This window comes from Somniosus microcephalus, unplaced genomic scaffold (genome assembly GCF_052327205.1).
Source record: "Somniosus microcephalus isolate GS21.2 unplaced genomic scaffold, FLI_Smic_1.0 unresolved_chr7, whole genome shotgun sequence".
In the NCBI taxonomy this organism is placed as follows: Eukaryota; Metazoa; Chordata; class Chondrichthyes; order Squaliformes; family Somniosidae; genus Somniosus; species Somniosus microcephalus.
In genome coordinates, this window is record NW_028225185.1 from 24843527 (window position 1) to 24861966 (window position 18440).

At 52.7% G+C, this 18440-nt stretch overlaps 1 protein-coding gene across 2 annotated transcripts in view; it reads right to left on the reverse strand.

Moving 5' to 3' along the window:
• Positions 1–12072: 12072 nt before the first annotated feature.
• The window catches only part of LOC147086635 (forkhead box protein P2-like), a 427219-nt gene continuing 420851 nt past the window's right edge, over positions 12073–18440 (reverse strand). For both annotated transcript variants that reach the window (XM_085978775.1, XM_085978776.1), the window contains exon 12: positions 12073–12383. In XM_085978775.1, the coding sequence (XP_085834901.1) occupies positions 12353–12383 (31 nt within the window). In that variant the 3' untranslated portion in view covers positions 12073–12352. The remainder of the gene's footprint in view (positions 12384–18440) is intronic.

Below are 18440 nucleotides of genomic sequence, written 5' to 3' on the forward strand. Positions count from 1 at the left end.
GGTATTGACTTGGATAGAGAACTGGTTGGCAGATAGAAAGCAAAGAGTTGGAATAAACGGGTCGTTTTCCAAGTGGCAGGCAGTGACTAGTGGGGTATCCTAAGAATCGGTTCTAGGACCCCAGCTGTTCACAATATATATCAATGATCTGGACGAGGGAATTGGATGTAATATCTCCAAATTTGCAGACGACACAAAGCTGGGTGGGAGGGTATGCTGTGAGGAGGATGTCGTGAAACTCCAGTACGATTTGGGCAGGTTGGGTGATTGGGCAGAAACATGGCAAATGCACTATAATGTGGATAAATGTGAGGTTATCCACTTTGGTGGCAAAAACAGTAAGGCAGATTATTATTTGAATGGCAATAGATTGGGAGAAGGGGAAGTGCAAAGAGACCTGGGTGTTCTTGTGCACCAGTCGCTGAAGGTAAGCATGCAGGTGCAGCAGGCGGTTAAGAAGGCAAATGGTATGTTGGCCTTCGTAGCGAGAGGGTTCGAGTACAGGAACAAGGATGTCTTGCTGCAGTTGTACAGGGCCTTGGTGAGACCGCACCTAGAGTATTGTGTGCAGTTTTGGTCGCCTTATCTGAGGAAGGACGTTCTTGCCATGGAGGGAGTGCAGCGAAGATTCACCAGGCTTATAACTGGGATGGCAGGAATGACGTATGAGGAGAGATTGGGTCGATTGGGCTTGTACTCAATGGAGTTTAGAAGATTGAGAGGGGATCTCATCGAAACCTATAAAATCCTGTCAGGCCTGGACAGACTAGATGCAGGAAGGATGTTCCCGATGGTCGGGGAGTCCAGAACCAGGGGTCACAGTCTAAGGATAAGGGGTAAGCCATTTAGGACTGAGATGAGGAGGAATTTCTTCACCCAGAGAGTGGTGAACCTGTGGAATTCTCTACCACAGAGGGCGGTGGAGGCCAATTCATAAAATATATTCAAGAAGGAGTTGGATATATTTCTTAAGGCTAAGGGGATCAAGGGATATGGGGAGAAAGCAGGGACAGGGTCCTGAATTTGGATGATCAACCATGATCTCATTGAATGGCGGAGCAGGCTCGAGGGGCCGAATGGCCGACTCCTGCTCCTATCTTCTATGTTTCTATGTAAATAATGGATTCCAGCATTTTCCCAATGACAGATGTTAGGCTCACTGGCCTATAGAATCAAGAGTCCTGACTGACAATGAGACAGCTCGGCAAGGGTTAATCCCGTGAGCTGACTTGCTGAAGTTCCTTGCAGATAAATATTGTTTTGGAATGTGATCTCAGATATGTTTGGACTCGTCAGTTACAGAAATGGAGCTTGTGAGAAACCCGCCCTCACACGGCGCTGCACCAGCACGATCCGACCTGTTCCTTGCAGTCCCTTACCCATTTCTCAGCCAGCGTTTTGTTGCTGCTCAATGTAATGATGAAGAAAAGGGATGGAAGTTATGCTGCAGTTGCACAGAGCCTTGGTTAGACCCCATGTGGAGTCACTGCATTCAGCTCCGGGCCCCGCACAGATTCACCAGACTGACCCCGGAGCTAAAAGGGTTAAACTCCGAGGACAGGTCGCACAGACTGGGCTCGTGTTCCCTCGAGTGTAGAAGATTGAGGGGCGATCTGATCGAGGTGTTTGAGCTGATTAGAGGATTCGATCGGGTTGATTGAGAGAGAAACGATTTCCTCTGGTGGGGGGAGTCCAGAACAAGGGGGCAGAACCTTCAGATTAGAGCCAGGCCGTTCAGGGGTGATGTCAGGAAGCACTTCTTCACACAAAGGGTGGTGGGAATCGGGAACTCTCCCCCCCAAAGGGCTGTCGCGGCTGGGGGTCAATTGGAGCTTTCAAAACAGACAGACTCACATTTCTCCAGCGCCTTTCGCCACCTCAGGACGTCCCAAAGTGCTTTACAGCCAATGAAGGACTCTTGAATTGCAGTCACTCTTGTAATGTAAGAAGATCTTTCAGGACTGAGATCGAGAGATGTTTATTGGGGAAGGGTATCACGCGATATGGAGCTACGGCGGGCTAATGGAGTTAAGTTACAGATCAGCTGTGATCTGATTGAATGGTGGAGCAGGTTCGAAGGGCTCAATGGCCTCCTCCTGTTGCCAGAATCTGGCGGCTCTTCGACTGAGAGGAGACAGAGACTGTAACAAGCAAGGCAGCGCCATTGTGGCCCTGGCACAGACCTAGCGGCTAACGGCTGGTGCAGTGCGGCCCACATTCACCACTCACTGATTCTCAGGCACATGGCAGCCAAACCTGAAAGGGACCGAGGGAGTCTCCCTGATAGTACAGTGCCTCCCGGCGCCACCTGGAATGTGTGGTCAGGGGGCCCACCCCCCTCCACCCCCTCCCCATGGCCACCCCCTCCCCATGGCCCCCCCTCCCCATGGACCCCCCTCCCACCCCCTTCCCACGGCCTCCCCTCCTACACTCTCCCCACGGCCCCCCCTCCCCACGGCCACCCCTCCCACCCCCTCCCCACGGCCCCCCCTCCCACCCTCTCCCCACGGCCCCCCCTCCCACCCCCTCCCCACGGCACCCCCTCCCACCCTCTCCCCACGGCCCCCCCTCCCACCCTCTCCCCACGGCCCCCCCTCCTACACTCTCCCCACGGCCCCCCTCCCACCCTCTCCCCACGGCCCCCCCTCCTACACTCTCCCCACGGCACCCCCCTCCCCACGGCCCCCCCTCCCACCCTCTCCCCACGGCTCCCCCTCCCACCCCCTCCCCACGGCCCACCCTCTCCCCACGGCCCCCCCCTCCCACCCTCTCCCCACGGCCCCCCCTCCCACCCTCTCCCCACGGCCACCCTCTCCCCACGGCCCCCCCTCCCACCCTCTCCCCACGGCTCCCCCTCCCACGGCCCACCCTCTCCCCACGGCCACCCTCTCCCCACGGCCCCCCCTCCCACCCTCTCCCCACGGCCCCCCCTCCCACCCCCTTCCCACGGCCCCCCTCCCACACTCTCCCCACGGCCCCCCCCTCCCCACGGCCCCCCCCTCCCACCCTCTCCCCACGGACCCCCCACCCACCCCCTCCCCACGGCTCCCCCTCCCACCCCCTCCCCACGGACCCCCCACCCAATTTACAATTTACAATTTAAATCGCTTTATTGGCATGATAAGTTACATCTTATGTTGCCAAAGCATCAAAATACATTTATGGTTCAGCACATAAACGCAGTTCTATTCATACAGTGTATAAACAGGTATATCCCTGAGTGTATAAATATACATTCGCATTGTTTATATATATTTTTTTCTTAGCTTACTGGTTGTCCCTCTGTTCATGGCAAGCTGCAACATAGTGCGCCGCCAGCGTTACACAGCTTCTCTCCTCTCCCAGTAGGAATGGGAGTTTTTGGTTGTCATTCAGATTTCTGAAATCAGGGCATATTTGTGAGAATTTTTGGTAGAAATTCTCCCTGATGCCCTGATATTTTCCACAAGCTGTGAGGAAGTGCATCTCTGTCTCCACCACTCCCTGACTGCAGTGAGAGCATATCCTGTCCTCTCTTGGCAGCCTGGTCTGCCTGTGTCTGCCTTTTTCGATCGCTAGGCTATGTTCGCTAAGTCTGTACCTTGTCAAGGTTCTTCTCAGTTTGTTATCCTTTACCATGGTCAGGTAATCAGCTATGTTGTATTGTCTGTTTAGGGCCAAGTAGCAATTGAGTTTGCTTTGGGTTTTTGTTGTTTCTGCCCAATATGTCAGATATTTTTCCTTTTGCTTAGCGACGATTGTGTTGGGTCGAATTCTTTGTGTTACCCTGTCACTGTCCTGGGGCTGGTTATTGTTAGTATTGTTAGTAGTTACTTCACTGAGTCCCAGGACTAGTTGACTGAGGGTATTCTTCTTTATGGTCAGCTCTTGGCATTTCAGGGCGTCGTAGTGATAGCATTGGGGATTGCTCATTTGTAGGTGATTCCAAAATTTGGTGGCTCTTTTTTGGATAGTGATTATTAATGGATATTGGCCTAGTTCCGCCCTGCATGCATTGTTTACTGTTTTCCTTTGAGTCCGGAGGATACTTTTACAGAATTCTGCATGTAGGATCTCAATTGGGTGTTTGTCCCATTTTGCAAATTCTTGTTGAGTTAGCGGTCCCCATACCTCACTGCCATAGAGTGCAATTGGTTCAATTACTGATTTGAAAATTTTGAGCCAAATGCTAATTGGGATTTCTATTTGGATTGATTTTTTGATGGCATAGAAAGCCCTTCTTGCTTTCTCTTTCAGTTCATTCACAGCCAGTTTGAAGTTTCCCGTAGAACTGATTTTTAAGCCCAAGTATGTGTAGTTAGTGGTTTGTTCAATTTTGGTTGTTCCTACTGTGAAATTTATTTTGGGTCCCTGATGTTTGGATCTTTGCTGGAACACAAGGACTTTGGTTTTTTGGGGATTTATTGTCAGGGCCCAAGTCTGGCAGTACGACTCCAGCAGGTCCAGGTTTTGCTGTAGCCCCTCTTTAGTAGGTGACAGCAGAACCAGGTCGTCTGCATAGAGGAGGAATTTAACCTTGGATTCATATAGGGTGAGGCCGGGTGCTGTAGATTGTTCAAGTAGTTTTGCCAATCCATTTATGTAAATATTAAAGAGTGTCGGCGAGATTGGCGACCCACCCCCTCCCCACGGCTCCCCCTCCCACCCTCTCCCCACGGCCCCTCTCCCCACGGCTCCCCCTCCCACACTCTCCCCACGGCCCCCCCCTCCCCACGGCCCCCCCCTCCCACCCTCTCCCCACGGCCCCCCCCTCCCACCCTCTCCCCACGGCCCCCCCCTCCCACCCCCTCCCCACGGACCCCCCACCCACCCCCTCCCCACGGCTCCCCCTCCCACCCTCTCCCCACGGCCCCCCCTCCCACCCTCTCCCCACGGCCCCCCCTCCCACCCTCTCCCCACGGCCCCCCTCTCCCCACAGCACCCCCTCCCACCCCCTTCCCACGGCCCCCCCTCCCACACTCTCCCCACGGCCCCCCCTCCCCACGGCCCCCCCCACCCTCTCCCCAAGGCCCCCCCGACCCCCTTCCCACGGCCCCCCCTCCCACCCCCTCCCCACGGCCACCCTCTCCCCACGGCCCCCCCCTCCCACCCTCTCCCCACGGCCACCCTCTCCCCACGGCCCCCCCTCCCACCCTCTCCCCACGGCCCCCCCTCCCACCCCCTTCCCACGGCCCCCCCCACACTCTCCCCACGGCCCCCCTCCCCACGGCCCCCCTCCCCACGGCCCCCCCCTCCCACCCTCTCCCCACGGCCCCCCCTCCCACACTCTCCCCACGGCCCCCCACTCCCCACGGCCCCCCCCTCCCACCCTCTCCCCACGGCTCCCCCTCCCACCCCCTCCCCACGGCCCACCCTCTCCCCACGGCCCCCCCTCCCACCCTCTCCCCACGGCCCCCCCCTCCCACCCCCTCCCCACGGACCCCCCACCCACCCCCTCCCCACGGCTCCCCCTCCCACCCTCTCCCCACGGCCCCCCCTCCCACCCTCTCCCCACGGCCCCCCCTCCCACCCTCTCCCCACGGCCCCCCTCTCCCCACAGCACCCCCTCCCACCCCCTCCCCACGGCTCCCCCTCCCACCCTCTCCCCACGGCCCCCCCTCCCACCCTCTCCCCACGGCCCCCCCTCCCACCCTCTCCCCACGGCCCCCCTCTCCCCACAGCACCCCCTCCCACACTCTCCCCACGGCCCCCCCTCCCCACGGCCCCCCCCACCCTCTCCCCAAGGCCCCCCCCACCCCCTTCCCACGGCCCCCCCTCCCACCCCCTCCCCACGGCCACCCTCTCCCCACGGCCCCCCCCTCCCACCCTCTCCCCACGGCCACCCTCTCCCCACGGCCCCCCCTCCCACCCTCTCCCCACGGCCCCCCCTCCCACCCCCTTCCCACGGCCCCCCCCACACTCTCCCCACGGCCCCCCTCCCCACGGCCCCCCTCCCCACGGCCCCCCCCTCCCACCCTCTCCCCACGGCCCCCCCTCCCACACTCTCCCCACGGCCCCCCACTCCCCACGGCCCCCCCCTCCCACCCTCTCCCCACGGCTCCCCCTCCCACCCCCTCCCCACGGCCCACCCTCTCCCCACGGCCCCCCCTCCCACCCTCTCCCCACGGCCCCCCCCCCACCCTCTCCCCACGGCCCCCCTCCCACCCCCTTCCCACAGCCCCCCCCCCACACTCTCCCCACGGCCCCCCCTCCCCCCCTTCCCACGGCCCCCCTCCCACGGCACCCCCTTCCCAGGGCCCCCCCTCCCACACTCTCCCCACGGGCCCCCCCCTCCCCATGGCCCCCCTCCCACTCGTCCCACCCTCCCCACCCCGACCCCCTCCCCACCACCAACCCCCTCCCATCACCCCGACCCCCTCCCCACCCCCACCCCCTCCCCACCCCGACCCCCTCCCCACCACCGACCCCCTCCCATCACCCCGACCCCCTCCCCACCCTCCTACCCACCCCAACCCCAATTTCTAGGGATTAGTTGTCAGACTGGACTTTATTGCTTGCCCTTGTAGCCTATAAACAGTGTAAAACCCATCCCCAGAGTGCAACAGACTGGGTGTAGCTTCTGCAGTAAGCGGACGGCCTTGTTCCGAGTGTTCGCGGTCTGTAAATTGGACCGGCCTGTGCATCAAACTCAAATACTTTACAGCATCTGCTTTCGATTTGATGTTGTGCAGCTTAGTAGGAGGCAGGTTTGGGCTAGTTTTCAGTTAGTGCAATGGAATAATAATTTGCAGGGGCAGGCACCGGATCACGGCGAGGCAACAAACTGGCTCAATGAAATGCTTCTGTTCGTCCTGAGGGCCTCATCGAAGATGGCAACAAATTTTTATTCCAGTGTGACCCAGATACCAAAGAAATCATTGTGGACTTCAGGAAGTCTAAAGGCGGAAGTCACACCCCCATCCACATCCATGGGGCTGTGGTGGAAAGGAAGGACAGCTTTAAGTTCCTCGGAGTCCACATCACGGAAGACTTCTCCTGGTCCCTCAATACCTCCTCTCTGGTGAAGAAGGCCCAGCAGCGCCTATATTTCCTAAGGAGGCTGAAGGGATGTAACCTGTCACCCCTGATCCTCTCTAACTTTTACCGCTGCACTATAGAGAGCATCCTGATGAACTGTATCACAGTATGGTATGGCAGCTGTAGCTACTATGACCGGAAAGCCCTGCAGCGGGTAGTCAAAACTGCCCAACGCATTACCGGCACCCGGCTACCGACCATAGAGCACATATACCAGAAACGCTGTCTACGGAGGTCACGGTCGATCATCAAAGACCCTACCCACCCCAGCCACAGTCTGTTCGCCCTCCTACCATCTGGGAGACGCTACAGATGCATTCGCACCCGTACGACCAGATTTAGGAACAGCTTCTTTCCCAGGGCTGTCATCCTACTGAACTCCACAAATAAACTCTAAAGCCTGCTCATCTGCCAATGCACTTTATTATGGTCATATTTATGTTAATATACTACAAGCCAAATGAATGTTGAATGTTTAAATGTCTTAAGCTAAATGTACACTCTCGGGAGCCGCAAGCCTACATTTCGTTGTACTGCACTTGTGCACTAACAATGACAATAAAAGTTGATTTGATTTGATTTTGATTTGATACACTGTACTGAACACAGACCCGATACACTGTACTGAACAAAGACCCGATACACTGTACTGAACACAGACCCGATACACTGTACTGTACACAGACCCGATACACTGTACTGAACACAGACCCGATACACTGTACTGAACACAGACCCGATACACTGTACTGTACACAGACCCGATACACTGTACTGTGCACAGACCCGATACACTGTACTGAACACAGACCCGATACACTGTACTGAACACAGACCCGATACACTGTACTGAACACAGACCCGATACACTGTACTGAACACAGACCCGATACACTGTACTGTACACAGACCCGATACACTGTACTGAACACAGACCCGATACACTGTACTGAACACAGACCCGATACACTGTACTGTACACAGACCCGATACACTGTACTGAACACAGACCCGATACACTGTACTGTGCACAGACCCGATACACTGTACTGTACACAGACCCGATACACTGTACTGTGCACAGACTCGATACACTGTACTGAACACAGACCCGATACATTGTACTGTGCACAGACCCGATACACTGTACTGAACACAGACCCGATACACTGTACTGTGCACAGACCCGATACACTGTACTGAACACAGACCCGATACACTGTACTGAACACAGACCCGATACACTGTACTGAACACAGACCCGATACACTGTACTGAACACAGACCCGATACACTGTACTGTACACAGACCCGATACACTGTACTGAACACAGACCCGATACACTGTACTGAACACAGACCCGATACACTGTACTGTACACAGACCCGATACACTGTACTGAACACAGACCCGATACACTGTACTGTGCACAGACCCGATACACTGTACTGTACACAGACCCGATACACTGTACTGTGCACAGACTCGATACACTGTACTGAACACAGACCCGATACATTGTACTGTGCACAGACCCGATACACTGTACTGAACACAGACCCGATACACTGTACTGTGCACAGACCCGATACACTGTACTGAACACAGACCCGATACACTGTACTGTGCACAGACCCGATACACTGTACTGTGCACAGACCCGATACACTACTGTACACAGACTCGATACACTGTACTGTACACAGACCCGATACACTGTACTGAGCACAGACCCGATACACTGTACTGTACACAGACCCGATACACTGTACTGTGCACAGACCCGATACACTGTACTGAACACAGACCCGATACACTGTACTGAACACAGACCCGATACACTGTACTGTACACAGACCCGATACACTGTACTGAACACAGACCCGATACACTGTCCTGTGCACAGACCCGATACACTGTACTGTACACAGACCCGATACACTGTACTGTGCACAGACTCGATACACTGTACTGAACACAGACCCGATACTGTACTGTGCACAGACCCGATACACTGTACTGAACACAGACCCGATACACTGTACTGTGCACAGACCCGATACACTGTACTGAACACAGACCCGATACACTGTACTGTGCACAGACCCGATACACTGTACTGTGCACAGACCCGATACACTGTACCATACACAGACTCGATACACTGTACTGTACACAGACCCGATACACTGTACTGAACACAGACCCGATACACTGTACTGAACACAGACCCGATACACTGTACTGAACACAGACCCGATACACTGTACTGAACACAGACCCGATACACTGTACTGTACACAGACCCGATACACTGTACTGAACACAGACCCGATACACTGTACTGAACACAGACCCGATACACTGTACTGAACACAGACCCGATACACTGTACTGTGCACAGACCCGATACACTGTACTGTACACAGACCCGATACACTGTACTGAACACAGACCCGATACACTGTACTGAACACAGACCCGATACACTGTACTGTACACAGACCCGATACACTGTACTGAACACAGACCCGATACACTGTACTGTGCACAGACCCGATACACTGTACTGAACACAGACCCGATACACTGTACTGTGCACAGACCCGATACACTGTACTGTGCACAGACCCGATACACTGTACTGTGCACAGACCCGATACACTGTACTGTGCACAGACCCGATACACTGTACTGTGCAGACCCGATACACTGTACTGAACACAGACCCGATACACTGTGCTGTGCACAGACCCGATACACTGTACTGTGCAGACCCGATACACTGTACTGTGCAGACCCGATACACTGTACTGTGCACAGACCCGATACACTGTACTGTACACACTCGATACACTGTACTGTACACAGACCCGATACACTGTACTGAACACAGACCCGATACACTGTACTGTGCACAGACCCGATACATAGAAACATAGAGATAGGAACAGGAGTAGGCCATTCGGCCCTTCGAGCCTGCTCCGCCATTCAATGAGATCATGGCTGATCTTCGTCTGAGATCATAGCTGATCTTACCAGTTCAGTACCCCGTCCCCGCCTTTTCTCCGTAACCCTTAATCCCCTTAGCCTTCAGAAATATATCCAATTCTCTCTTGAAAATATTTATTGAATTAGCCTTCACAGCCCTCTGTGGCAGGGAATTCCACAGGCTCACCACTCTTTGAGTGAAGAAATTCTTCCTCATCTCTGTTTTAAATGATTTGCCCGCTATTTTTAGACTGTGGCCCCTGGTTCTGTGCTCCCCGGCCATTGGAAACATTCTCTCTGAATTCAGCCTGTCCAGGCCTGCCATAATTTTATATGTTTCGATGAGATCCCCTCTCAATCTTCTAAACTCCAGTGAGTACAAGCCCAAACTATTTAATCTCTCTTCGTAGGTCATTCCCGCCATTCCAGGTATCAGCCTGGTGAATCGCCGTTGCACTCTTTCCATGGCAAGAACATCCTTCCGCAGATGGGGCGACCAAAACTGTACACAATACTCCAGATGCGGTCTCACCAGCACCTTGTACAGCTGTAGTAAGGTATCCCTATTCCTATACTCGAACCCCCTTGATATGAAGGCCAACATACCATTTGCCTTCTTAATCGCCTGTTGCACCTGCATGCTCTCCTTCAGTGACTGGTGCACAAGAACACCCAGGTCCCTCTGCACTTCCCCATCTCCCAATCTATTGCCATTTAGATAATAATCTACCCTCCTGTTTTTACCCCCAAAGTGGATAACCTCGCATTTATCCACATTATAGTGCATCTGCCACGTATCCGCCCATTCCCCCAACCTGTCCAAATCGCACTGTAGCCTCCTGACATCCTCATCAGAGCCCACCCCTCCTCCTAGTTTAGTGTCGTCAGCGAATTTGGAAATATTGCATCCAATTCCCTGATCCAGATCATTTATATATATTGTGAACAGCTGGGGTCCCAGGACAGATCCTTGCGGCACCCCGCTGGTCACTGCCTGCCACTCCGAAAACGAGCCGTTTATTCCAACTCTCTGTTTTCTATCCGCCAGCCAGTTCTCTATCCACGTTAATACTTTGCCCCCAATCCCATGAGCCTTAATTTTGCATGATAATCTTTTGTGTGGAACCTTATCGAAGGCTTTCTGGAAGTCAAGGTACACCACATCCACTGGCTCTCCCCCATCTATTTTACCAGTTACTTCCTCAAAAAATTCCAGCAGATTAGTCAAACACGATTTACCCTTTGTAAATCCATGTTGACTCTGTCCGATCCTTTCCCCATTTGTCAAGTGCTCCGCTGTACTGAACACAGACCCGATACACTGTACTGTGCACAGACCCGATACACTGTACTGTGCACAGACCCGATACACTGTACTGTACACAGACTCGATACACTGTACTGTACACAGACCCGATACACTGTACTGAACAGACCCGATACACTGTACTGTGCACAGACTCGATACACTGTACTGTACACACTCGATACACTGTACTGTACACAGACCCGATACACTGTACTGTACACAGACCCGATACACTATACTGTACACAGACCCGATACACTGTACTGTGCACAGACCCGATACACTGTACTGTGCACAGACCCGATACTGTACTGTACAGACCCGATACACTGTACTGTACACAGACCCGATACACTGTACTGTGCACAGACCCGATACACTGTACTGTGCACAGACCCGATACACTGTACTGAACACAGACACGATACACTACTGTACACAGATCTGATACACTTAGCCCTATGCCAAGCAGTGACTATTACACACTCTCTGAGCCCGTTACACACTCTCTGAACTTGGCATTGATTGAAAGTAGTTAATATCCAATTGTAATATGCACACAGTATCTAGAATTAACCTCTCGCCTCCTGATCTCTGTCTTTCTGATCTGGAGCAGTTGGAAGCACTTTTGAGAATTGGCATGTATTGATTGATGTGTGCATAGATAACAAACAAGGTCCTCACAGATTTCATGGTGTGGAGATGCCGGTGTTGGACTGGGGTGGACAAATGTAAGAAATCACACAACACCAGGTTATAGTCCAACAGCTTTATTTGAAATCACAAGCTTTCGGAGCGCTGCACCTTCGTCAGGTGAAGCACCTTTATTTATACAGTTCAGTATCGCCGCTGACTGATTTTGTATATTCAGGATTAATCTCTGTCTCGAATAGAACGTTGATCAGGAACTAGTTCAATTAGTTTGACACAATAGGTCATTTTCAATTCCTCTCATTGTTGCAGCCTTCAGCCATAGCCACCTCGATTAGTGCACATTGGGCCGGGTTGGTCGCCTCTGGTCCCCACGGGTGGCTTTAGTGCGGACTCCATCTCGTCTCTGGGTCTCTGTTTGAAATAAACAGAAAGCAGTGATAACCTCGAACATAAACACAGGATCATGGACTGACACTGAGACATTGACCATTGATCCAACACTATCCCCGGGGATAAACACACTGACCATTGAACCGACACTATCCCTGGGGATAAACACACTGACCATTGAACCGACACTATCCCTGGGGATAAACACACTGACCATTGAACCGACACTATCCCTGGGGATAAACACACTGACCATTGAACCGACACTGTCCCTGGGGATAAACACACTGACCATTGAACCGACACTGTCCCTGGGGATAAACACACTGACCATTGAACCGACACTGTCCCTGGGGATAAACACACTGACCATTGAACCGACACTATCCCTGGGGATAAACACACTGACCATTGAACCGACACTATCCCTGGGGATAAACACACTGACCATTGAACCGACACTATCCCTGGGGATAAACACACTGACCATTGAACCGACACTATCCCTGGGGATAAACACACTGACCATTGAACCGACACTATCCCTGGGGATAAACACACTGACCATTGAACCGACACTATCCCTGGGGATAAACACACTGACCATTGAACCGACACTGTCCCTGGGGATAAACACACTGACCATTGAACCGACACTATCCCTGGGGATAAACACACTGACCATTGAACCGACACTGTCCCTGGGGATAAACACACTGACCATTGAACCGACACTATCCCTGGGGATAAACACACTGACCATTGAACCGACACTATCCCTGGGGATAAACACACTGACCATTGAACCGACACTATCCCTGGGGATAAACACACTGACCATTGAACCGACACTATCCCTGGGGATAAACACACTGACCATTGAACCGACACTGTCCCTGGGGATAAACACACTGACCATTGAACCGACACTATCCCTGGGGATAAACACACTGACCATTGAACTGACACTGTCCCTGGGGATAAACACACTGACCATTGAACCGACACTATCCCTGGGGATAAACACACTGACCATTGAACCGACACTATCCCTGGGGATAAACACACTGACCATTGAACCGACACTGTCCCTGGGGATAAACACACTGACCATTGAACCGACACTATCCCTGGGGATAAACACACTGACCATTGAACCGACACTGTCCCTGGGGATAAACACACTGACCATTGAACCGACACTATCCCCGGGGATAAACACACTGACCATTGAACCGACACTGTCCCTGGGGATAAACACACTGACCATTGAACCGACACTGTCCCTGGGGATAAACACACTGACCATTGAACCGACACTATCCCTGGGGATAAACACACTGACCATTGAACCGACACTGTCCCTGGGGATAAACACACTGACCATTGAACCGACACTATCCCTGGGGATAAACACACTGACCATTGAACCGACACTGTCCCTGGGGATAAACACACTGACCATTGAACCGACACTGTCCCTGGGGATAAACACACTGACCATTGAACCGACACTATCCCTGGGGATAAACACACTGACCATTGAACCGACACTGTCCCTGGGGATAAACACACTGACCATTGAACCGACACTATCCCTGGGGATAAACACACTGACCATTGAATCGACACTATCCCTGGGGATAAACACACTGACCATTGAACCGACACTATCCCTGGGGATAAACACACTGACCATTGAACCGACACTGTCCCTGGGGATAAACACACTGACCATTGAACCGACACTATCCCTGGGGATAAACACACTGACCATTGAACCGACACTGTCCCTGGGGATAAACACACTGACCATTGAACCGACACTGTCCCTGGGGATAAACACACTGACCATTGAACCGACACTGTCCCTGGGGATAAACACACTGACCATTGAACCGACACTATCCCTGGGGATAAACACACTGACCATTGAACCGACACTATCCCTGGGGATAAACACACTGACCATTGAACCGACACTGTCCCTGGGGATAAACACACTGACCATTGAACCGACACTATCCCTGGGGATAAACACACTGACCATTGAACCGACACTATCCCTGGGGATAAACACACTGACCATTGAACCGACACTGTCCCTGGGGATAAACACACTGACCATTGAACCGACACTATCCCTGGGGATAAACACACTGACCATTGAACCGACACTGTCCCTGGGGATAAACACACTGACCATTGAACCGACACTATCCCTGGGGATAAACACACTGACCATTGAACCGACACTGTCCCTGGGGATAAACACACTGACCATTGAACCGACACTGTCCCTGGGGATAAACACACTGACCATTGAACCGACACTATCCCTGGGGATAAACACACTGACCATTGAACCGACACTATCCCTGGGGATAAACACACTGACCATTGAACCGACACTATCCCTGGGGATAAACACACTGACCATTGAACCGACACTATCCCTGGGGATAAACACACTGACCATTGAACCGACACTATCCCTGGGGATAAACACACTGACCATTGAACCGACACTATCCCTGGGGATAAACACACTGACCATTGAACCGACACTGTCCCTGGGGATAAACACACTGACCATTGAACCGACACTGTCCCTGGGGATAAACACACTGACCATTGAACCGACACTGTCCCTGGGGATAAACACACTGACCATTGAACCGACACTATCCCTGGGGATAAACACACTGACCATTGAACCGACACTGTCCCTGGGGATAAACACACTGACCATTGAACCGACACTGTCCCTGGGGATAAACACACTGACCATTGAACCGACACTGTCCCTGGGGATAAACACACTGACCATTGAACCGACACTATCCCTGGGGATAAACACACTGACCATTGAACCGACACTGTCCCTGGGGATAAACACACTGACCATTGAACCGACACTATCCCTGGGGATAAACACACTGACCATTGAACCGACACTATCCCTGGGGATAAACACACTGACCATTGAACCGACACTGTCCCTGGGGATAAACACACTGACCATTGAACCGACACTGTCCCTGGGGATAAACACACTGACCATTGAACCGACACTGTCCCTGGGGATAAACACACTGACCATTGAACCGACACTGTCCCTGGGGATAAACACACTGACCATTGAACCGACACTATCCCTGGGGATAAACACACTGACCATTGAACCGACACTGTCCCTGGGGATAAACACACTGACCATTGAACCGACACTGTCCCTGGGGATAAACACACTGACCATTGAACCGACACTGTCCCTGGGGATAAACACACTGACCATTGAACCGACACTGTCCCTGGGGATAAACACACTGACCATTGAACCGACACTGTCCCTGGGGATAAACACACTGACCATTGAACCGACACTATCCCTGGGGATAAACACACTGACCATTGAACCGACACTGTCCCTGGGGATAAACACACTGACCATTGAACCGACACTATCCCTGGGGATAAACACACTGACCATTGAACCGACACTGTCCCTGGGGATAAACACACTGACCATTGAACCGACACTATCCCTGGGGATAAACACACTGACCATTGAACCGACACTATCCCTGGGGATAAACACACTGACCATTGAACCGACACTATCCCTGGGGATAAACACACTGACCATTGAACCGACACTATCCCTGGGGATAAACACACTGACCATTGAACCGACACTATCCCTGGGGATAAACACACTGACCATTGAACCGACACTATCCCTGGGGATAAACACACTGACCATTGAACCGACACTATCCCTGGGGATAAACACACTGACCATTGAACCGACACTGTCCCTGGGGATAAACACACTGACCATTGAACCGACACTGTCCCTGGGGATAAACACACTGACCATTGAACCGACACTGTCCCTGGGGATAAACACACTGACCATTGAACCGACACTATCCCTGGGGATAAACACACTGACCATTGAACCGACACTGTCCCTGGGGATAAACACACTGACCATTGAACCGACACTGTCCCTGGGGATAAACACACTGACCATTGAACCGACACTGTCCCTGGGGATAAACACACTGACCATTGAACCGACACTGTCCCTGGGGATAAACACACTGACCATTGAACCGACACTATCCCTGGGGATAAACACACTGACCATTGAACCGACACTATCCCTGGGGATAAACACACTGACCATTGAACCGACACTGTCCCTGGGGATAAACACACTGACCATTGAACCGACACTGTCCCTGGGGATAAACACACTGACCATTGAACCGACACTGTCCCTGGGGATAAACACACTGACCATTGAACCGACACTATCCCTGGGGATAAACACACTGACCATTGAACCGACACTATCCCTGGGGATAAACACACTGACCATTGAACCGACACTATCCCTGGGGATAAACACACTGACCATTGAACCGACACTGTCCCTGGGGATAAACACACTGACCATTGAACCGACACTGTCCCTGGGGATAAACACACTGACCATTGAACCGACACTATCCCTGGGGATAAACACACTGACCATTGAACCGACACTATCCCTGGGGATAAACACACTGACCATTGAACCGACACTGTCCCTGGGGATAAACACACTGACCATTGAACCGACACTGTCCCTGGGGATAAACACACTGACCATTGAACCGACACTGTCCCTGGGGATAAACACACTGACCATTGAACCGACACTGTCCCTGGGGATAAACACACTGACCATTGAACCGACACTATCCCTGGGGATAAACACACTGACCATTGAACCGACACTGTCCCTGGGGATAAACACACTGACCATTGAACCGACACTATCCCTGGGGATAAACACACTGACCATTGAACCGACACTGTCCCTGGGGATAAACACACTGACCATTGAACCGACACTATCCCTGGGGATAAACACACTGACCATTGAACCGACACTATCCCTGGGGATAAACACACTGACCATTGAACCGACACTGTCCCTGGGGATAAACACACTGACCATTGAACCGACACTGTCCCTGGGGATAAACACACTGACCATTGAACCGACACTGTCCCTGGGGATAAACACACTGACCATTGAACCGACACTATCCCTGGGGATAAACACACTGACCATTGAACCGACACTGTCCCTGGGGATAAACACACTGACCATTGAACCGACACTATCCCTGGGGATAAACACACTGACCATTGAACCGACACTGTCCCTGGGGATAAACACACTGACCATTGAACCGACACTATCCCTGGGGATAAACACACTGACCATTGAACCGACACTATCCCTGGGGATAAACACACTGACCATTGAACCGACACTATCCCTGGGGATAAACACACTGACCATTGAACCGACACTATCCCTGGGGATAAACACACTGACCATTGAACCGACACTGTCCCTGGGGATAAACACACTGACCATTGAACCGACACTGTCCCTGGGGATAAACACACTGACCATTGAACCGACACTATCCCTGGGGATAAACACACTGACCATTGAACCGACACTGTCCCTGGGGATAAACACACTGACCATTGAACCGACACTGTCCCTGGGGATAAACACACTGACCATTGAACCGACACTATCCCTGGGGATAAACACACTGACCATTGAACCGACACTATCCCTGGGGATAAACACACTGACCATTGAACCGACACTGTCCCTGGGGATAAACACACTGACCATTGAACCGACACTGTCCCTGGGGATAAACACACTGACCATTGAACCGACACTGTCCCTGGGGATAAACACACTGACCATTGAACCGACACTATCCCTGGGGATAAACACACTGACCATTGAACCGACACTATCCCTGGGGATAAACACACTGACCATTGAACCGACACTATCCCTGGGGATAAACACACTGACCATTGAACCGACACTATCCCTGGGGATAAACACACTGACCATTGAACCGACACTATCCCTGGGGATAAACACACTGACCATTGAACCGACACTGTCCCTGGGGATAAACACACTGACCATTGAACCGACACTATCCCTGGGGATAAACACACTGACCATTGAACCGACAC